The 22,603-nt window shown below is 45.2% G+C and overlaps 1 protein-coding gene across 10 annotated transcripts in view; it reads left to right on the top strand.

The window, feature by feature from the left end:
• The window catches only part of LOC116952896 (clathrin coat assembly protein AP180-like), a 229,334-nt gene that overhangs the window by 195,112 nt on the left and 11,619 nt on the right, over positions 1 to 22,603 (top strand). For 8 of the 10 annotated variants that reach the window (XM_076074560.1, XM_076074558.1, XM_076074566.1 and 5 more), the window contains 7 exons: positions 27 to 116; positions 708 to 779; positions 4,564 to 4,710; positions 5,990 to 6,136; positions 7,228 to 7,255; positions 9,366 to 9,474; positions 16,398 to 16,424. In XM_076074560.1, the coding sequence (XP_075930675.1) occupies positions 27 to 116; positions 708 to 779; positions 4,564 to 4,710; positions 5,990 to 6,136; positions 7,228 to 7,255; positions 9,366 to 9,474; positions 16,398 to 16,424 (620 nt within the window). The remainder of the gene's footprint in view (positions 1 to 26; positions 117 to 707; positions 780 to 4,563; positions 4,711 to 5,989; positions 6,137 to 7,227; positions 7,256 to 9,365; positions 9,475 to 16,397; positions 16,425 to 22,603) is intronic. The other 2 variants (XM_076074563.1, XM_076074559.1) reach the window with 1 other exon arrangement.

Here is a 22,603-nt window from a genome sequence, read left to right as displayed (position 1 = left end):
GCTTTTGTTTATTTAAAATGCATCAGAGCCTTTCATTGGAACTCCATCCTCGACTGCATCTCCTGCCAAATCTGAATCATTTGCGTCCCCTGCTCCTGCTATAGACCTTCTTGGAGGTAGGCTTGTAGTAGATGAGCTATGCTGCACTTCAATATCCTTGAGTGGGAAGCCAGTAAAATTAGTCTACATATTGCAGAGATGAGCATTGCTGATCATGTTATGAATTGAAGTGTGGGAACGTGGCCATGCATAGCTAATGTGCTGTAATAAGCATTAAACTGGTATTCACTGCTTCACTGCACCATGTTATGAAATATATATAAATTTTAACTAGGTGACATATCTATTACTGTATATTTTATCAGTCCGCAGTAATCAGTACTTATCGGTGGCTGAATCGATCTGTACTTGATCTTGTCGAATCTTGAAAGCAAAGCAGGGTTGGATGGGTGACCACCATGCTGCGTTATGTGGTGGTCAACATAGGGCAGTGCAGCAACATCCATTGTTGTATTGTGCTTCTGTGCTCCCACATCTATCTTGGCTCCATGCCTTCATCAGTTCACGCGGACCAGCATTGTGAAGTAGTCAAACTGTCCCTGTGAAACACGTGACATGGGAGTCCTGCACGCAGCATTGGAATGACAATAATATGCGTGACATGGTTAACGTCTCATTTATGTGTTCTTGCCATGTTGCGGATATAGATGCGTTTGGATCTCCTACACAGGGGGCTATGCCAATTTCTGCCACGTCTCCAGCTCCTGATCCTTTCGCAGGTAACATTTAACCAAGGTTTTACATTTCACATGATCATTCCCTGCTACATGCAGCTGATTTGTTGTCAAATTAAGTGTATATGCTCATTCTGCTTGAAATTGTGAGTATTGAAGCGGTGTTGTGAGCCTGGGGGTGATATTTGGCTCTTTGAGAGATGTGAGCACTGCAAGGTAGTTGACACATTTTCTTGCCGACGACAATCACCCACCCATCGTCAACAAAGACCTTAATGTTTCTCACCTCTGGTTTTTCCCTCCCATATTTACAAAAATGTGTTTTATAGTATTTGGCTGCTATAAATTTCTACATGATAAGCCACTTTGTTGTTGCTATTATTTGCAACAAGGTCGCTTCTGAAAAAGAGCTATACAACTCAGTGGGCCGTACCTGGTAAAACAAAATACGTATATAGTTTAAAAATAATTTTGATAGAAGTTTTCTGTATAGCTAATAGAGGCATGCGTGTGCTGTCTCCGGAAAGCAGGGTGCACCACCTCTGTTTGCCTCTCACACTCCGCCCTCCCTCTGCCTCCCTCTCATCATCCCCTCCTCACTGCCCCCCCTTCATGTTATGCTTCAATGTAGGGTCTGTTCTCCTATAACGCCGCATTTTCATAACGCGAATTGGATATAACGTGACGAAAGTATTAGGAAACACGTAATTTTATAACACGGATGCGAAATTGCTGTAACGTGATCGAATGAAGGGATCTACGTCACACAAGTAGGAATAAGCGGTTGTATGGTTGCCTCGGCATAGCATCACACAAGGCATTGGGATGCTGCTGGATACTTGTAGATGCTAACCGTGCACCTCAGTCTTTGTTCAACTTGCATAAGCATCTCACGTGTTATCGAGGACTATGCTCTACCCAATAGTATTTATTATAACTCGATTTTTCCGTAACGGTATTCTTTAGGAAGGCAACTACCACATTATAGAACAGACTGTAGGTTATGATAATTATGTGTAACAATTTTGTTTAGCAATTTTTTTTGTTCCTGGGTAGTAAGTGTTATTTCCTAATTGCTTTTGCCTCAAGTACAGAAAATGGCTATTCCCCACAAACTTTGCTTTTGTGACCAGGACAGTGATATTTTGAAATGTACCTATTTTCCAGAACATTCCAGATATATTCAGTGCTAAATATACTTGGAGAAACTTGTAGAACATTCTAGAACTTTCCAGTAATATTAATTGTAGTGTAAATACAGGGGCCTTAAGCCCACCAGTTCAGTTTAGTTCCACCTGCCTAAGTGGATACATATCTGCATTTTTGTGAGATGGCATCAAGAGGCTGCAAGCATCCGGCACACGAATTTTGCGATGTCTGCATCCAATTTATCACGACGAGCGAAAAAATACTCTGTGGAAGCATCTGCTAAGATGTGTGAGGCCTACAAGGCATATTTCTGCATGTCTGTCGGGGATCAAGACAAACCCTTGGCACGCCATTTCACCTGCGAGTAATGCAAACAAACTCTGGAATATAAGATGTACAATTGTTGCTTGGAATTTTTTGTTCTAAAATTTGTAAAAAATAAAAATTGTAAAAGTTTAAAAATGTTTTACAATTTTCAATGTTATTTAAATAATATATCATGAAAATGGTGAGAGAATCTCTTACACATTAGTCATGGGTGAAATAAATGTATTTTGTAAGATGGTACAGAGGGTAAAAGAGAGCCATGAAGTTCGCTATCCCAAGAATTTGGCGGGAACCCACTGACCACTCAAGCAACTGCTACTTCTGCATGGTGGACCCTTCCAAACGTCGGACTGGCAAAAATGCACCTGCTATCACGTATCCAGACCTTCCTTCATCCATCGCCCCAGTGCCAAACTACCATGACCTCCCCGTACCCACTCCTCCGGAGAGAGAGCAGCCGTTTTTAGAAAAGAGCTGCAAGTTCGGAGCGAGGAAGGTGTTCTAGATCCAGATGACAATTTCAGAGGTGGAGCTGAGGAGAGAAACCCATGCTACCCCAACCAAAAAGACCTCAATGACTTAATCAGAGATCTTGGTCTCACCAAGTCCAATTCCGAGCTTTTGACGTCTAGGCTCAAGCAGTGGAACTTGTTGGATAAAAGTGTGAAAGTCGCAGATCAGAGGAAGCGTCACCAATCTTTTTGCAGCTTCTTCACCCGTCAAGATGGGCTCTGCTTCTGCCACAATGTGACCAGTCTGTTCGAGACAATCGGAATCGCCTGTAACCAGAATGAGTGGCGCCTCTTCATTGACAGCTCATCCAGGAGCCTCAAAGTCATGCTGCTCCATAATGGTAACGAGTACCTGTCTCTTCCCCTGGCTCACTCGGTGCACCTCAAAGAGTATTACAACAGCATCAAGACCTTGCTGGATGCCTGGAAGTATGATGAGTATGGCTGGGAGGTCATCGGAGACTTTAAAATGGTGGCATTCCTGATGGGTCTCCAAGGCGGTTTTGCCAAGTTTCCCTGCTATCTTTGCTTTTGGGACAGCAGGGACACCAAGGCACACTACCAGAGGCGGGACTGGCCACTGGTGGACCCCAGAAGATGGTGATGCCACCACTGCACATCAAATTGGGCCTTATGAAACAATTTGTTAGAGATGTAGATAAGGAATCGGCAGCCTTCAAGTACCTTCAAAACTTCTTCCCTAAGCTGTTTGAGGCAAAGGTCAAAGCTGGGGTCTTCGTTGGAGCACAGATAAAGAAGATCCTGGAGTGCAATTAATGCCCCAATAAACTCACTAGTAAGGAGAAAGCAGCTTGGAACAGCTTTGTCGCAGTGGTTCGTGGCTTCCTGGGCAATCACAAGGTCAAAAACTACGTGGAGCTGTTTGAGGCTGGTCAAGAACTACATCACAATGGGCTGTAGGATGTCCCTCAAAGTCAATATCCTTGATGCTCGTCTTGATAAATTCAAAGGTAACATGGGAGTGTACTCGGAGGAGCAAGGCGAGCGCTTCCACCAGGATATACTGGACTTTGAACGCCACAACCAAGGACCGTATAACGAGAACATGATTGGAGACTACATTTGGGGGCTGATTCGTGAAAGCGATTTACAGTATAATCGTAAATCTCGGAAAACTACTCGCTTCTAAATCTTAGTAATTTTACTTTACTATAAAAAATGTAAAAAAAATATTCTGAAGTTACGTGAACGGAAAGACACTTTCGCCCGTTTTCTCATTGAAAATAAGTACATTTCAAAATATCACTGTACTGGTCACAAAAGCAAAGGTTGTGGTGAATAATAGCCATTTTCTTTACTTTTTAGGCATAAACAATTAAGAAATAACACTTACTACCCAGGAACAAAAATTGTGTTACATAGTGTCATTCTTTCTGCTGCATAATAGCCATTTTTTTAAGCTGCCATTTTGCTGCAATACAAAAGTAAGTCTTATTGTTTTCTGCGACGTTGCGCTGGGGAGCTTTTAGTGGATTCCGATGTATTCCTGTAGTGGTACATGTGATGGTTTTGGAGCAGGCCCACAGTACTGTTGACCAAAAGTAGTCTTTTCTCTTGGCAGTGGAAACCTTGCACCTGGATTATCGTCACAAGTGTTTTCTTTTCCTAGTCAATGTTTGCAACTGGCAAAAGTTTTGAAACTTTAAATTCCCACTTTTTATATAAACCACATCAGCAGGCATCATGTGTGGGCCAGGCTTCCTCTGAAAATGAACTCGCAGTTCAGGTGGGCTTTATCCGGTAAATAAAATAGTTGAGATTTTTGTTTAGTTTAACAAAGTATGGTATTGTGTGCTGGTTTTTTGTGTGGGTCTCCGCAGCACTGACCCTGCAGCCTACGTCTGACCCCAAAAGTGGGGGCTCCTCCCAGCAGCTTGACTTCGACATGTTTGGTGCGCAAGCCGCCCCCATCGCTCCCACAACCATTCTCCCTGCTGCTGCCACCGCCCCCTCCCAGGAAACATCAGGTGGGAGCGCATGGTGCCTTGTGTGCGTGGGGTGTGCCGTGTGCGCTCGAGTTTTTTTAGTATGAAACCTCGTTCTATCTCTGACCTCCATTTAAGTATTGACCATTCCTCCGTAACCTCCAGTGCACCCAGCCATGTGTTGGTGTCACAGCCCCAAATGGCCCCCACCAAAATACCCCCCCCCCCAGTGCCCCCCTCCCCCCAGCCGGTTGCCAGGGAGACGTCCATTGAACCCAGCCACACCAAGACGCCAGAGGAGGGGTCCAGGGGCCAAAGGAGAAGTGAGAGAGGGGGGGGCGAGGCACAAGAAGTTGGGGGGGAAGGTGGAAGGCAGTGAATGGTGGGGAAAGGGGTGCCAGAGGTTAGGTGGAACCCCTGGAGCTAAATAAATGATGCCAAATTTTAGAGAAACCGAGGTCGAGAGTAAGGACGCCACGGGAGGGTTAAAAAGCTTCTTGGATCATCAGAAGAGTTCCATGGTGAAGCTGTGTGAGCACAGCCGTAAAAAGTTCCATCGAGTAGCAGTGCAGCGAGAGTACTGATGAGAGCAGCCAGAAGAATAGATTGCTACCTAAACACATACGGGAGCAATGACTGGAAAAAGTTATCATGAATCCGGTGAGTGTAAAATCATTAAACTAAAAAAACGAAACTCTCTTATTTTACCAGGTAAGGCCCACTGAGCTATGTAGCTCTTTTTCAGAAGTCACCTAGCCACAAATGATAGCTCAACGAAGTGGCTTACCATGTGGAAATGTACAAGCATCCAAATACTCTAAACGCATGTTTCTAAGTGTGGAGGGAAAACCGGAGAGCCTGGAGAAAAATCCACGCGACCACGGGGAGAGCATGCAAACTCTAAATATACAGGCGTCTAGGTCGGCATCGAACTCACGACCTTCTGCATACAATGTGAGGGAGTTGAAATCTCGCAACTGTGGCACCCCCATTAAATCAAGCAAGCAGCTTAATGCTGGATTCAACCTTAATACCAGAACTGCAGTTGCTTGATATAATGCAGTGTTATTTAAATATTGCACTTTCATCCATTTATCTAAACTCTGTTTCTGGCTATACATATCAGCAGTGGGATTTGGTTTGTCAACTGACCCATAGGCTCCTCCAGGTTGTCTTGCTAAAATCAGTCCCTGATTTGATCACAGGTGTGTTAACACTGCTCCCTACTTGCGTGCCTTGGAGGCCTTTGCTCGACGTTTGTTAATGGTAGATACGGTGACTAACCCAGGTGTGTGTGTGTGTACGTTGTTGTGACCTGCAGGATTTGACCTCATAGGAGACATGCTTTTACCAAGCATGCAGCAGCAGCAACCGCAGATGCAGCCTCAAGTTCTAGGACATGCGCAGCAGGCGACTGGCAAGCTCGTCGCAAACGATCTTGACTCGTCGCTGGCGAACCTTGTTGGAAGTGAGTAGGGGGCCTTTTAATGCTCGTCAGTGTGCACCAACTCGACAACATGTGTGAGGTGGCGTTTGACCAAATTTTTCCAAATTGACGCAGAGTGGATAAAACCCGTCACAATAATAAAACTGAAAAAACAATGTATGACACACAGGCTTTCGCGACCAATATTATTCATACGAGGTTTTTTGTTTTGGTGTTATATCGCACAAATGTGTCGTTAAACCTGCCACCACCCAACACAACCAATTAGTAAGGTTTGGCACATAAAAAGTGCCAAATAGTTCAGCACCGGTGTTGGAGAGTACGACATTTTGCTGGTAATTACAACTAGCCTCATCAGGCGATAGCCAGAAATGATGAGGCTAGTAGTAATTACAACCAGTGTCATCTAACCCAAAAAAAAAACTTATGGAAAAACAATGAAACTGCCATTGGACAAATATCCCAATGCTGAAGATTTACTGTAAAATTACTCGGCTGGGGATTACATTTAGCGACGTCACCCCCACCCGCCTCACTACTGTACACAGTTGGCAGGACCCCTCTGAAAACTACCTCGCTTGGTATGCAGGAGGTCGTGGGTTCGATCCCAAACCTGACTCCTGCTGTATATTTGGAGTTTGCCGGTCTCTCTCGCCGTGGTCGCGTGGAATTTTCTCCGGGTCCTCCGGTTTTTCCCTCCATTTAGAATCAACATCACGCGTTCACAGTATTTGTCTGCTGTAAATTTCCACATAATGAGAAGCCACTTCGTTGAGCTGTCATTTGTGATAGCCAGGCCACTTCTGAAAAAGAGCTACATAGCTCAGTGGGGCCTGACCTGGTAAAATTTAGTTTTTATAATTTTTTATATAAAAAGAGTCATGAGACTTAGTGGGGCTTTCCTGGGTAAATAAGTCTAATGATAATCTCAATAATAATAATAATACATGCAAATTGCTTATAATTGTCAAACAAATCTTAGCTTTCTTTTAAAACACTCATTTTTGGGAATGATTTCGTGCTTAAATGTGGGTCCTTTGAATGTATTTACAAATGGTTGTGCTTTTCATCCTGTGCCATTACCAAATCTTATACTGCCATTTTTTTAACAGATCTTGGCATCAGCAGTCCAGCAAAAAAGTAAGTTTTACCATTTAATATATTAAATGTGTAGTTTTTCTTTACAACCGATATATACATTCAATTTACTTTTCAAAGATGGAAATTTTTCCAGTGATAAACTTATAATGTGCATGTTTTAGGGTTGGGCACACCGAGTTTTTCGCATGTGTTGCAGTGGTCACGCTGTGCATCTGTGCTTGCTTGTGTTGCGTTTGGCTGTAAGGGTGGAGAGCAGGTGATAATCCACACTTAGAAAAATTATTCAACTACAGTAATGGCAACGGCTGCAAAAACTGTGACTACAACTACAGAAACCGCAACAAATACAGCAACAACAACAGTGACAATGCCCGCAGTACCAGCTCCAACAACTAAAGGGTGACGGCAACAACAGGACAGGCTGTAACTGCGCCCCAGAACATCCGTTTACTCCCATAATTCCGTCACACTGCCTTCTTGTACCAGTGTATCGGTGCCACGATTGTCCCTTGTGTATCACAACGTGTTGCTTCCATCGACGTAGCATTATTTATCTTCTTTATTGAGCAGTAAGTTAGTCAACATTGCCATGATTGTTTCTCCCATCGCACTCACCGACTCGGTCCCCTCTCGTTTAAAACGCGCTGCTGTCAACCCTCTACTCAACAAGCCCAGGCCTTGATTCTGATTCACCAAACAACTATTACCCTATCTCCAATCTGCCTTTTCTTTCCAAGGTTCTCAGGCATGTGGCTGCCTCTCGGTTCCCAACACCATTTACTTTCTAATTACCTTAATGTTACTGCGCTATACTGGATTTGATGCTATTTATTTAAGTGCAAGCAATTGTTTAGCCTGGGTGGCTCTAAGTATGCAAATCAGCACAGTTTAATTCGGCATCCCCCACCAGGTCTCTGTCTTGGGTCCACGTCTCCTCTGTATCTACATGACCGTGTTAGGTGGTACTTTCAATTATCAGAGCTTGGGTGCAGCACAACTTCCTCCATCTGAATGAGAGATAAAACGGAGGTGATATATGCTCATTGGGTCTCGTCGCCAGCTGGTACAGGCAGGTCTGCTCAATCTGATGACCGATGGTCACAACAAACTCTCTGCACCAGAAAGTCAAATCTTGGCGTGTTCCTCGATGCATCATTCACTTTCGAGGCCCACATTCATAAAATTTTCAAGGTTGCTTTTTTTTCCCCCATTTACGGAATATTTCCTGGTTTACATCCAATCCTCGCGGCTGCTAATGTGGATAAATTGGTTTGCACTTTCATTTTCTCACATCCACGACTGCATTGCCTTGTTTACTGGCACCTCCAGCATGGTGCTTTGTTGACTCCGGTCTGTTGATAATGCAGCTGACCCAAACTCCTCGTTCAGAACATGTATCACCCCTCTGCTTGCATCGCCTCACTGATTTCCGGTTAAATTCCATACAGCATTCAAGGTCCTCCGCTCATTCAAGGCACTGAATGATCTCGCAGCTCCATATATTGGGGAGTTGCTGTGCCCCAACGTTCCAACAAGAACTCTGAGATCAGTGGACTTGGATCTCCCCTGCATTCCCAAAACAAAATCTCAAGTCCACGTGTGATCGGGCCTTCACTTCCGTGTTACCCGGATTGTAAAACTCTCTGCCGAAGACTGTCAGGGAGCCTGGTTTGGTTGGGATCTACAAGTCCTTCTGCCTAAAGACAATTCTCATTTAGAAGGCATTTTATATTCTAACTTAGACACTTTTTACACAACCCAACCCCAATTTTCATTAATGCCAAGTGCCGTCAGATTTTATGAAAGGCGCTGCATCAGCTGAACTCCTGCATGAAGATGCCTTTTAGTAGTGAGTGGCAAAAGCTTGTGGCCTAACCCAGAATACCTCGATTGGATTACTTTGAACGTTATTGGCACTTATCACCAGGCCATTTTTTTGCTCAATTTAAAACACTTATGAAAGGAACTTGGACCACTTTTTCAGTCTCTCTGGTCATCAGCTCATAGGATTTTGCCAAGCCTCTGGTTGACCGCTCTTGAATTTATCCTGAATGAATTGTTCTCGCTTTCTTGGAGGTCACATGAGTGGTGAGCTGAACTGGGTTGTGGTGATGACAGGCAGTTGCCGTGCGTGTGTTGCCTCTTCTAGGGGCCAGTGGAGTGGAGGTGAGAAGAAGTTAACGGGAGGAGCCAACTGGCAGCCACGTGCCGCTCCACCAGCCTGGGCTCCGGCACCCACTGCTCCAGCACCTGCCATGGTGAGAGAATGGCATGTATTATCATCATCACCACCATCATCATCTTCTTTATAATCTTTCTCATCTTTAGTTCCTGCGTGCTCTTGTAGGTCCTCTGTAGATGGATTGAACTACCTTTTTGACGTCATCTGATTTACTTGCACCACTGGGCTTGCAGTTCCCCCTGGCTGCACTCGTGACTTGCTCCCTGTTTGAAATTCTGGACTAAATTCTCTTTCTGGTACATTCTGCATAAAGGAAAATAATCCAATATTTATTTCGAGCAAATTGATTTAGACACTTCATGTAAAACGAGGTTAAAATTGTGTATTTCTCAATCTTATAAATTATACACCTCCCAATGAAGTTTTTCAAAAGCATTTTTAGAAAAAACAGTTGCATTACACATGGTTGTGCTGTCATGTTATATTTACCCCAGAATCATATTGTTCATGCTGTGGTTTACTCTCCCTCTCATGGATTACAATCACTTTAAGTAAAATTGTAACATTTCATTATCTTGTTGTCTGTGTGGCATGTAACATCTGCAGTACTTTCACTTGTTAACAGAACCTCCAACGATTTGCAGATATGTTTTCTGACAATTGAGAAAGCAATCCCCTGGTCAAGCCACAGCTATGAATTTGAGTGATGCCGCTGCCTTATGTTATATGCCCTAAGTGAGGCGTTATATTCCTGCGTAATAAAAGGTCAACCAAAGCAAGGTGACAATGCTGCCCTTAGTTACAGCGGGGTTGGCCCGCTTGCCTTGCCTCTGCCACGAGAGAGGTGATGGTGGAGTCGTACATTTCTCTGCACTGGAGCGATTTAGTCCCCTACGGTTGTGCCGACTGGGCTCACCTCGTGGAAACCCACAATCAACATGAGACCGAGGCTTCTTGGCTGTTGTGACTAAACTGTTTTGAACATGGGCACCTTTCTCACCTTGGTGATGAACCACCATTAATAAGCACAACAGGTGGGGCATGAAACACATTCCGTTCAGTCCTGGCTTCCAGCAGCCCAGTGAATATCCCCCGCGTGTTTTGTGGTGTGACATTACAGCAGCAGTAGCATCGTGACTATGTGCCTATGCATAACCACAACTCCTAAAGGGTTGTGTGGGATGCATGAGGCCAGACCAGTGACACTTTTAAATCATAAGCTACATTAGTTGTATGGCTATGTACTTGTGTTGGGTTTTCATGACGTCACATTGCCCACGTGACATGGCGCAGATAAACTTAGAGATTCACGAAACAGTTTACTGATTGGATGCTGGCTTCTATTGTGAATTTTCTTATCTGTGACCTTCCTCCCATACCTAAGAGCAATCTTACTGCAATAACCTAATGACACTACTTCACCTAATCTCCCTGCTCGATACATCACCCATACCTGCTGTTGTAGCATTCATCTTGATATGTGGCTGCATTCGGATGCTTAAAAAACCGAGTGAATGCGCTGCCCCACAATTCAATGGGGATGGCTGCTGGGTAACATCTCGGCCAATATGGTTTGTGAGCTTCTGCAACCACTTGAGCACCTTCACAACAGTGTACAGCTCATTGCCATAAGTAATACCTGGTGCCAATGTTTGAGGATACATCTTCCTCATGAGACTTGATGAATTGAGAGGTCTACAGCTGTTGCCAAGAAACAGCTGACTTGGTGCACACTGGATTATTTTCACACAATCTCGTGTCTTTGCTTAACTTTTGGTCAAAGTGTGTCACCTTGTCTTACTTTGGTACTTTCTTCATGTACAACTTGCTCCTGTGGTTGGCTGGTCTTTGGTTACCAATGATGTTCACAAATACTTCCTGTGTGCAATGTGGGTTTGTCTTATTTCCCTTTTCGAAATGAAGAATAATTAAGGCATTATTCCATAATCTGGAATTACATTTTTGTTTGCAAGTATTTGTAAACTAATTCTGCTCAGAGGGTTTTTTTGGGTTTAGATTGCGTAAATATAAATGTCGTTAAAGCCGTCACCACCCGACACAGCCAATTAGTAAGGTTTGTCACGTAAACAAAACATGCCAATTTGTTATTAGTACAGCACACCGGTGTGTTGGAGAATGTCGGATGGTAGTGGGTTTAAGAACACATTTATATTCAAGCGACCTTATCCAAAAAAACCTTATGGATAATTCTTGGCTTAAAGCTTTTGTGACTGCAGGAATTCATACTCTTTGGGTCTTTCGGTAAAATCACGTAGATAGAAAAATAATGTAAAAATACACTTTGGTTCTTTCGATAAAGTCACATAGGTATAAAATAAATCGCGATGTTTCAGGTGCAACACAAGCGTCTGTCCACCTGATGACGGACGCTTGTGTTGCGCCCGAAACGTCGATTTATTTTATTTTAGACCTATGTGACTTTACCGAAAGAACCAAAGAGTATGGATTCCTGCAGTCACGAAAGCTTCAAATAAATTTTTTAAAATAATTTATAAAATCACGACGTTTTGATTGCAACACAAGCAATCGTCCTCAGGTGAAAAAATATAGCAAGAGAGCTGCCGAAGCAGATTGTTATATAGGCCTGAGATGGGTGCAGCCCAAGGGTAAGTGGGCGGGGTTAGAAAAGAAAGATCGAGGGCACCCCAAAGGTGTTGGGCTGGCCATTGTATTGTGAGAGATTAGCATGTCAATGTAGCTACCGCCACGTCGTGGAATGCAACTCAAAGAGTCAGAAATAACTGCTAACATCGGCAGGTAGGATGGAAGCATCACAGCCAGTTATGACTTAACCTGGTTAATAACGTCCTTCCAATGATTGCTCTGTTTTTACCCATCTTAGTTGAAATTTTGTCTTTATATATCTGGATGGCTTCATGAACGAATCTTTGTTCATAGCCAGTAGGTTTGCAGAGTACCTTCGTCTTGGAAAAATCTATTTCATGTGTACCCACAGCGTTAAAACAATGATCAGCCACGGCTGAGGTATTGGTCCTACTGTGTTTCAGATCTGCCTTGTGTTCACGAACGCGGTGCAAGACATGTCGCTTAGTTTCCCCAATGTAACTACTGCCGCAGCCACAGCTTAATTTGTAGATACCGGGGTATTGCATGTCAGGGATCACATCCTTCACAGATGGGATCAGATCACGAATTTTATGTACGGTGTTGAATCGAACCTGGATGTTGTGTTTGCTCATGATTTTGGAAATCTTTTTAGTGACCCCTGCTATGTATGGCAAGGTGATGGTTTTGATTGGGTCCTCAGTTGGTTCTCTCCCAACGGTTGGGATGATAGCTTTATGGATTGTGTAGTCCGAATAGCCATTCACCTTGAGGGCTTGATATACTTGCTCCAGTTCACTAGCTAGGTGGTGATGGCTGGAAATGCAATGAGCCCTATGGTGTAGAGTTTTTATGAAGGAATTCTTCTGGGGTTGGATGGTGGGTGGCTTTCCTGTAGACAGTGTTCCAATGAGCCATCTAGTCTATTTTCAAATAAAACATCCAAGAATGGTAACTTGCCATCCTTTTCCACCTCCATGGTGAATTTGATGGTTTGGTGTATGGAATTGATGTGGTTGAAGAATTGGTTCAGAGCTGGCAGGCCATGTGGCCAGATGACAAACGTGCCATCTACGTATCTCTTCCACAAGGAGGGACGTAGGATGGATGCCTGGATGGCATCTGTCTCAAAATTTTCCATGAAAACATTGGCTATCACTGGAGATAAGGGAGAACCCATTGGGGTACCTTCAACTTATTTGTAGAATGTACCATTCCAGGTGAAGTAAGTGTTGGTGAGGCAGTGTCTCACCAGGGCCGGTACATCAGCATTCAGTCCTTGTTGAACCAAATCTTCAATGATTGCAATGGTGTCAGGCACAGGAACTTCTGTAAACAAACTACATCGAAGCTGACAAGCAAATCACCTGGAGATAGTGAGATGTCTTAAATTCGAGATACCAAGTGAGCTGAATTAAGTACAGCTCAGGTGGTCTTGCCAGTGAATGGAAGCAAGGTAAGGATGTTAAACTATTTCTGCTCGTTTTAGTTCAGCAATTGGTGTCACTTCTTTGTCCAGTTATGCCGTCTGGTCCAGGAGATTTTCCCCCTTTTCGTTCTGTGACTTGGTGCGGTGGTGGCGGCGAGATGTTAACTTCCTCACCTGGTATACACGAGGCCATGGGTTTGATCCCGACCCTCACACATGCTATATATTTGGAGTTTGGGGTGTGTCTCTCTCTCTCTCCACGTGGTCAGGTGCATTTTTATCAGGGTCCTCTGGTTTTTTCCCCTCCACATTTGGAAACATGCATTTAGAGTATTTGGATGTTATACATTTCCACACGACAAGCCACTTCGTTGAGCTATCGTTTGTGGTAACCAGGTCGCTTCTGAAAAAAAGATATATACAGTGAGGGGAAAAAAGTATTTGATCCCCTGCTGATTTTGTACGTTTGCCCACTGACAAAGAAATGATCAGTCTATAATTTTAATGGTAGGTTTATTTGAACAGTGAGAGACAGAATAACAACAACAAAATCCAGAAAAACGCATGTCAAAAATTGATTTGCATTTTAATGAGGGAAATAAGTAGTTGACCCCTCTGCAAAACATGTACTTTTGTACGGGCATAGGGGTGTTCGGGCGTACGAGCATACACAAACAAGCAGGTGCGTGTCGCGCAGTACGCAGGCCCCCCCACACGCATTGAGATCCGTGACATTCATTGTTTGATTCGTAAAAAAGGGTGTGGGAAAAGGTCAAGGACTAGAATGGTTACATTCATTCTGGAATGATAAACGATAATTGAATTCAGTTTTTTTTTAATCTCATGCAATTCAGTCAGAACAAAAAATAAAAACAGAAGAAATCATGATTAATGTAAAAAAAAATGTCCGTGAGGCAGTGTTTCACAAATATACAGTGAAGGAAAAAAGTATTTGATCCCCTGCTGAATTTGTACGTTTTCCCACTGACAAAGAAATGATCAGTCTATAATTTTAATGGTAGGTTTATTTGAACAGTGAAAGACAGAATAACAACAATAAAATCCATAAAAACGCATGTAAAAAATGTAAAAAATTGATTTGCATTTTAATCAGGGAAATAAGTGTTTGACCCCCTCTCAATCAGAAAGATTTCTGGCTCCCAGGTGTCTTTATACAGGTAACGAGCTGACATTAGGAGCACACTCTTAAAGGGAGTGCTCCTAATCTCAGCTTGTTACCTGTATAAAAGACACCTGTCCACAGAAGCAATCAATCAATCAGATTCCAAACTCTCCACCATGGCCAAGACCAAAGAACTCTCCAAGGATGTCAGGGACAAGATTGTAGACCTACACAAGGCTGGAATGGGCTACAAGACCATTGCCAAGCAACTTGGTGAGAAGGTGACAACAGTTGGTGCGATTATTCGCAAATGGAAGAAATACAAAAGAACTGTCAATCTCCCTCGGCCTGGGGCTCCATGCAAGATCTCACCTCGTGGAGTTGCAATGATCATGAGAACGGTGAGGAATCAGCCCAGAACTACTCGGGAGGATTTTGTCAATGATCTCAAGGCAGCTGGAACCATAGTCACCAAGAAAACAATTGGTAACACACTACGCCGTGAAGGACTGAAATCCTGCAGCGCCCGCAAGGTCCCCCTGCTCAAGAAAGCACATATACATGCCGGTCAGAAGTTTATCAAAGAACATCTGAATGATTCAGAGGACAACTGGGTGAAAGTGTTGTGGTCAGATGAGACCAAAATGGAGCTCTTTGGCATCAACTCAACTCGCCGTGTTTGGAGGAGGAGGAATGCTGCCTGACCCCAAGAACACCATCCCCACCGTTAAACATGGAGGTGGAAACATTATGCTTTGGGGGTGGTTTTCTGCTAAGGGGACAGGACAACTTCACCGCATCAAAGGGACGATGAACGGGGCCATGTACCATCAAATCTTGGGTGAGAACCTCCTTCCCTCAGCCAGGGCATTGAAAATGGGTCGTGGATGGTTTTTCCAGCATGACAATGATCCAAAACACACGGCCAAGGCAACAAAGGAGTGGCTCAAGAAGAAGCACATTAAGGTCCTGGAGTGGCCTAGCCAGTCTCCAGACCTTAATCCCATAGACAATCTGTGGAGGGAGCTGAAGGTTCCAGTTGACAAACGTCAGCCTCGAAACCTTAATGACTTGGAGAAGATCTGCAAAGAGGAGTGGGACAAAATCCCTCCTGAGATGTGTGCAAACCTGGTGGCCAACTTCAAGAAACGTCTGACCTCTGTGATTGCCAACAAGGGTTTTGCCACCAAGTACTAAGTCATGTTTTGCAGAGGGGTCAAATACTTATTTCCCCCATTTAAAATGCAAATCAATTTATAACATTCTTGGCATGCGTTTTTCTGGATTTTGTTGTTGTTATTCTGTCTCTCACTGTTCAAATAAACCTACCATTAAAATTATAGACTGATCATTTCTTTGTCAGTGGGCAAATGGAAGAAATACAAAGGGGATCAAATATTTTTTTCCCTCACTGTAGCTCAGCGGGCCTTACCTGGTAAAATAAAATAAATCGTAACTACATGTATTCTGGTGTAACATCTGGCACATCCTTCCTATGTATCTGAGAGCCACTTTGATTCCTTGCCTATATGCATTTTTTAAATAAAGATCTGCTTTAAAAAACATTCCTTCACAAATCTTAATATTCTATCTCAATCATATTGTGGTTCCTTCTATTTCCCTCCGAGGAATACATTTGTATATTGCCAATCATCAACCTTTGCTGCTTTGATGCACCCTTTGCTTGCTGATAACTTCAAACAAACATTGTGTTGGTAAAATACTAGGCGACACAAATGTAAGTTTCAGTCACTTTTAGCAAATGTGAAATGTTGCAACTGTGGTTTTATTACCTTAAATTCGTAGCGTTTTTTAAAAAATGTTTTGCCTTACTCCTACATTTGTTTTTTTTTTGTTTCAGCAAAATGGTTGGCCCTTCCCTCATTATGTAAGTGTTTTCCCATGCCATTTAAATTTTTGTTCACATTTTTCCTTTTTTTATTCCACCTTTTGGAATTATTCATTTTTTGTAATGGTGTTATAACATGCTTTTACAAAGTCACCACGGAGACTCGTGATGATCAATACGCATGAGGGAAGCGCTTGTTGTGCCTGCACAGCTGAAGATAATTTATGCAATTAAACCATTGGGCAACATCGTCGTCATGTGCTGACCTGTGTGGCTCTGCCGTCTACAGGAGATCATGTTGTTTTGCTGTTCTGCTTAAAAGTAGATGGTGCAGCTGAGGATATTGTGGTAGAGCAAGCCGGCTAGCCATTCCGTTTAGGACACGTCCGTTATATGAGGGGGGGTTAACTATATCCAAATAAATGTTTGCATGAAAGCACCAAAGGCATGCACGTACACACGTGGGAGTTGTGTGCGTCCTACACATGCATTCACGTTTTTAACTTGCGCACACATTTATCACGCTGTTAGACAGGAGACCGTTTGAAGTTAATTAATTAACAATGACATTGCATCATCTTTCAAAAAATATGTATTTTAAACTTCATAATATCATGCCCAAATGTACTTAAAATAGCATTTGCCCTGGAGAGCTGTGGTAAATTTCAATAACGATGGCTTTAGCGTTAGGCAGTCCACACTACAGTCCACTGGCCAAATGTGGTGCAGGGGGCACATTTATTCTCGCTCACCGTGCCACTTGAACCTATTGTTTAAAACACCGGCCCACCCATAGCGTGGAATGAACATGAATAACATTAGTTAGTTAACATGAATGTGTGAAGTAACTAAGTGCCTTTGTAGCTGTACAGGCTGAGTGATAACTGTGCCTGGCAGGGGCTGGGGTCCGGACAGACGTGGGCAGTGACCCTGCAGTGAGTGAGCCTGCAGAGCATTGAGTGCTGTACCCATGTCATCCAGCTGTTTACTGACTATCCCTCTCCTTTATCTTCTGATTATACATTTTCTCCTGTCTCTTATAGCTCTCTACGCAATACATCTCACTTCCAACTCTTGTCTCCTCTCATTTGAATGTATCTCTCCTACTTTACTCAAAGCTTTTTTAAATAGAGCACAGTCTGTTCTGTAACACGGTAGTTTTGTTTCTGAATAAAACCACATTATTAATAAATCGTGTTTATAATATATAATTTTGGGTAAAGCACAGTCCGGGATAACATGTGAGATGTGTGTGCAGGCTGAACAAAGACTGAGGCACGTGGGTAGCATCTAAAAGCATCCAGAAGAATTCCGCCTTGTGCGATGCTACGCTGAGGCATCCATACAACTGCTCATGCCTACTCACGTGACATAGTTATGTTCACTCGATTGCATTATATCCGATTCATATCCGCGTTATAAAACAAAATGTTCCCTCATACATTTGTCACGTTTATATCCAATTTTCGTTCTGAAAGCACGTGTTTATAAGAGATCAAACTGTACACCTATATTGTAAATATATTTCTTATCTACTCTTGTCTATTTTATAACTTTTCAACAACATCCAATCCAAAAGAGAGAGGTATCTGGACCAAAGGTAATGGGCAGGGCTAGCCGGGATGCTCCGGGAACCCGTGCGAAGGTTCCATGTTAGGGCGTGGCCAGAGGCGGAGCCTAGCTGCGCCTGCGGGAATATAAGCGGGGGCGGGGGAGAACTCGGGGTTCGTGTTTGTAGTCTTGGATCCGGACTGCGTCGCTGCTCGCCGTCATCTCTCTCTGTCGTCTGGCCACGTGGAAGATCTCCTGCGAGGTTCCATCACCATTCCCGGCCCACCGCCAGCCAGCGGCGAAGCCGAGAGTGGACAGTGGAACCATGCCGTGTGATCGATCGTGTATGTAGCCAGGAGTGCTAACATCTAAGTTTTGTACCATAATGAGAAGAAAGGTTGGCTTGTGCTGTGTGAATAATAGAAGTGCCCTCTCCACGACGAGATGCGGAAGTCGCTCATTACATTGGAGTCAGAAGTGGTTCAAAACGAAACAAGATTTAATAGATGTCTAAACATCAGAAGAAACGTAACCCACCTGTGGCGTCTTCCCATGACGATGAAAATGGTAACCAAGACCTGCTGCCCACCCCGGGAACCGTGGTCCCGGTTTTGGCAACCACGGTGGGAGAAGTTGCTGCACCGGAGACGATCGACGCAGATGCACCATCTCTGCACCAGCAGCTCGAAGAGGGCTGGAGGAAGGTGTCGGAGCAGCTAGACTTGTTGCGGGCGGTGGTCGTACAACCGGTGTCGCTTGTCACGGTGACTACGGTGGCGGGGCGCTCAGTGCTGACATCGCCGGGAGAAAACGACCAGGAGTCCGCAGTAGTAGTCCTGGCTGGAGCGTCTACAGGTGCGACGGCCGCCATCACGCGTGGTGAGGAAAATGCGCAGCCGGATGCCGCCATTTTGGGCGGTGCGAGAGAGGCGCGGACGGAGTCCGCCATTTTACAAAGTGCGCATGGTGCGCAAGACTCGGCACCCGCCGCTGAGAACATGGTGAGTAGGACCGATCGCACTCAAGACTTCCTCAAGTTAAAGAATTCGTCACAGCAGGTGGCGATTGGAGCGCCTTCACTTGGCGATTTGAAGCGGCTTTCCGATCAGTGCATTGGACAGAAGATAAAGCGCTGATCGCTCTGCCGACTGTTTTGGACAAAAACGCTCTTGCTGTCTTAAGAGATATTCCTGCTGATAAAAAGGCTACACTTCAAAGTGCTTATGCTGAGATGGCGGAACGTGTACGAGCCGCCTTCCTATACACGCCGCAAATTTCTTCAGCGTAGGCGAGGGGAAGCCGAGACGCCTCTCGCCTACCGCAGCGCGCTGTTGGCGTTAGCGAGAGCAGCTTACCCTGGGGTGAATCCGGAGGCCCTCGACTTGCTCGTCATGGAACGGATGTTGGGACTGGCGAGAGAAATTGGTGTGGTCTTACCTGTGTGTGACGAAGACACACAAACATCCTGATGGGCTGCCAGGTGTCTTCAGGCCCACGAGAATCTACAGCATTGGGCTCAGATGGCAGCATGGACTGGAGACCCCTGCCGAGACGGGGAACTGAAGGGATCGTCGCGGATATGACTTCAGAGGGAGACATCGCTGCTGCGCTCCCGTCGTGGAACTGGAGAAGAGGGGATTCTGCGCGCTGTCGATGGAACTGGGGACCGCGTCAACAGGAGGATTGGATGGCGCAGAGGCCATCTCTTGCCTGTTTCTGCTGCGGTCAGCCGGGGCACTTGGCGCGAGGATGCCAGAATCGTCCTCGGACACCGACTAAGGCTCCGGCGCCCGCTGCCCCTCCGACGGCTCCACCTCAACCCCAACAGGCGAGTCGTGACATATCGGACACCCGGTCCATTTTGAAATTTCAGGCATCTAATGACTCAGGGTTCATCCGCTCTCAGCATAACACACATTGACATCGGGCAATAATGTGATTCGGTTGCACATGGGTGGCCTAGCTGGGGGACACTGGAGGAAATTGACGCTTCGCGTGATCGCGGCAGCTGCAGGTTCTTTGGCGGTATCCAGTTCTATTCAAGGTATTGAGGTCTGTGTCTTTGTAGACACGGGGAGCCTCGGCTACCATTATTTCTGATGTTATTTTTCAATTGTTGTCGATCTTTGCTCATCAAGTGTGACCTGTCGTTAATGCTTGTGTCGCGGCGAACGGTGGGAGCATGGGCATCATTGGTCAGGTGGATGCCCACATCGAAATTGGCGAGATTGCTGTGGTCAGATTTGTCCTGATCTCAAAGTCACTGGCTGTTCCCTGCCGTTTGGGCACCGATTTTCTGAAAAGGATGCCTATTAAAATCCTGGTTGATCAAGGGTGTGTGGAAATGCCGTCGGGTCGCAAAAATGTGTTTTGCCGTCGTCGCATGTGCATTCGGCAGCGAGCGTCACGGTACAAGCTCTTGCTAAGGATTCGGTGAAGATCCACCGGGATCTCAGATGCTTGTACTGCTACGCTATCGCAATGAATTGGGGAATGTTGATCCGATGGCTGGGAGCCTTCTGACGTCAAATATGGCGACTTGCCGATTGGCGCTAGTTGGCGCACAAACAGTCCTTCGCTCCGATCAGGCCCCGTTCTTGCAAGTGCTTAACGTGGGTCCGGGTACGGTTGTGGTTTAGGCAGGTATGGTATTGGCTCACGCTACAACCGCATTTTGTGAGAATGATACCGTGGTGCGGGGAAACAGGATCACGTGCTACCATGCTCCGTTGGTGACAGAGCATGGTTACATTGCCCACAGGTGCTGGTTGGTACGTGACCTGAGCTGCATAAGCCCTGGCAAGGGCCCATGGAAGTTGTCGAGGTTAAACGGCCACAGTGTGTGCGTATTCGGTTGGGCCGTCGCCATTGGTTTGTCCATCCGTCTCGGTTGAAGCCGTTTGTTTCTCCGCGGATTGCCTCTCCATGTCCAAAAATTGGTCTGCTGGTGTCTGGTGTGTCCGAGCCAGGGATGGTGCGTTCGGAGGGCGTGCATCAGAAGGATTGTGTCGTGCTGCCCACAGCATCCGAGCCTGTGACCATGGACGGGTGTCGAAGCTTCGCCGGGATCGAGGAGATGCCTGCTGCCGCCGAACCTGCTGCACCTGTGCCTCCTGTTTTGCAGCCCGCGTCTCTTGCTGTTCTCGTGGTGTGCACACTGCCCGAGCAGGAGCACAAGACCGTTCCCATCGACGGACCGGCATCGCGAACTCGGTCCAAATGCATGCAATTCCGTTGATTCCTTGTTCTGGGTATTGCTCAGGAATGGCGGAGAGGTTTGTTTTTTCCTCCTTGTTCCTGTAATTTTCCCTTCCCTCCTTGTTGGGTGTTGATTGTTCCTGCGAATTGTCCCGCCCTTTAAGGAAGATAACTCGAGTCCTGCTTTTTATAGCTCTTTATTGTCGTTCTTATCCTGCACATGGATGTACTTGGCTGGGACGGCAAAAAATGTTATCACGGGGGCGGGGGGCGTGATGTAAAGACATGATGACACCTGCTGGTTAGGAAAGGGAAGCACGGATACAGGCACCGCTAAAACAACATCCAAACCGAATGAGAGAGGTATCTGGGCTAAAGGTAATGGGCGGGGCTAGCCAGGATGCTCCGGGAATATAAGCGGGGGCGGAGGAGGACTCGGGGTTCGTGTGTGGAGTCTTGGATCCGGACTGCGTCGCTACTCGCCATCATCTCTCTCCGTCGTCCGGCCACGTGGAAGATCTCCTGCGGGGTTCCATCACCCTTCCCGGCCCACCGCCAGCCAGCGGCGAAGCCGAGAGTGGACAGTGGAACCACGTCGTGTGATCGACCGTGTGTGTAGCCAGTAGAGTGCTAACATCCAAGTGTTGTACCATAATGAGAAGAAATATTGGCTTGTGCTGTGCCGTGTGTGAATAAAAGAAGTGCCCTCTACACGACGAGTCGCGGAAGTCGCGCATTACACGTCTGTGAGCTCCCACTACATTTAGTTCTGAATACATTGTTCTGTCTAAATGTCTGTAGCACACAGCCCTCGGCATGCTTGTCAATTCAGTCCATGAAAACAATTTTTGTCACCCCTGCTTTCAAGGATTTTGTAATTTATTGTGAAATATCCTTAGACACACAGACGATATTTCCTTGGAAAAGCAAGAAGTAGCCTGGAAGCTGAAAGGTTTGGATGTGGATAAAAAGATCTTTTACCAATTGTGCGTGTGTGTGGTTTATAGTGAAACTCCTCGTGTGTGTGACCCTTTTAGCCAAGATGGCGAGATGTTAAATAGCTCGCCTGGTCGTGGATTGGATCCTGACCCTGACTCCTGTATATTTGGAGTTTTCGTGTATCTCTCTTCCCATGGTCGCATTTATTTTTTATCTAGGCCCTTCGGTTTTTCCCTGTACATTTAGAAACATGCGTTTTATAGTTTTTGGCTTCTATACATTTCCACAATATAAGCCACTTAATTGAGCTGTCGTTTGTGGCCAGGTCGCTTCTTAAAAAGAGATGTGTATGTATAGCTCAGTGGGCCTTACTTGGTAAAATTAAATTTAAAAAAATAGTTGAATTTATCGGAGAACACTTGTTGTCGGACCAATATTCCGAACTTCCAGGAATCCAAGGATTGATCTCACCATTTACAAGCATACACCAAATCAAAAGTGTTCAAACCCTTGAGAGATGCATGCTTGGA

The sequence above is a fragment of the Petromyzon marinus genome, chromosome 49, assembly GCF_048934315.1.
Source record: "Petromyzon marinus isolate PM22_M1 ecotype Great Lakes invasive population chromosome 49, UKy_Petmar_22M1.pri1.0, whole genome shotgun sequence".
Lineage (NCBI taxonomy): Eukaryota > Metazoa > Chordata > Hyperoartia > Petromyzontiformes > Petromyzontidae > Petromyzon > Petromyzon marinus.
The sequence above is the reverse complement of the archived record's forward strand: the minus strand, read 5'-3'. Positions and strand labels throughout refer to the sequence as shown.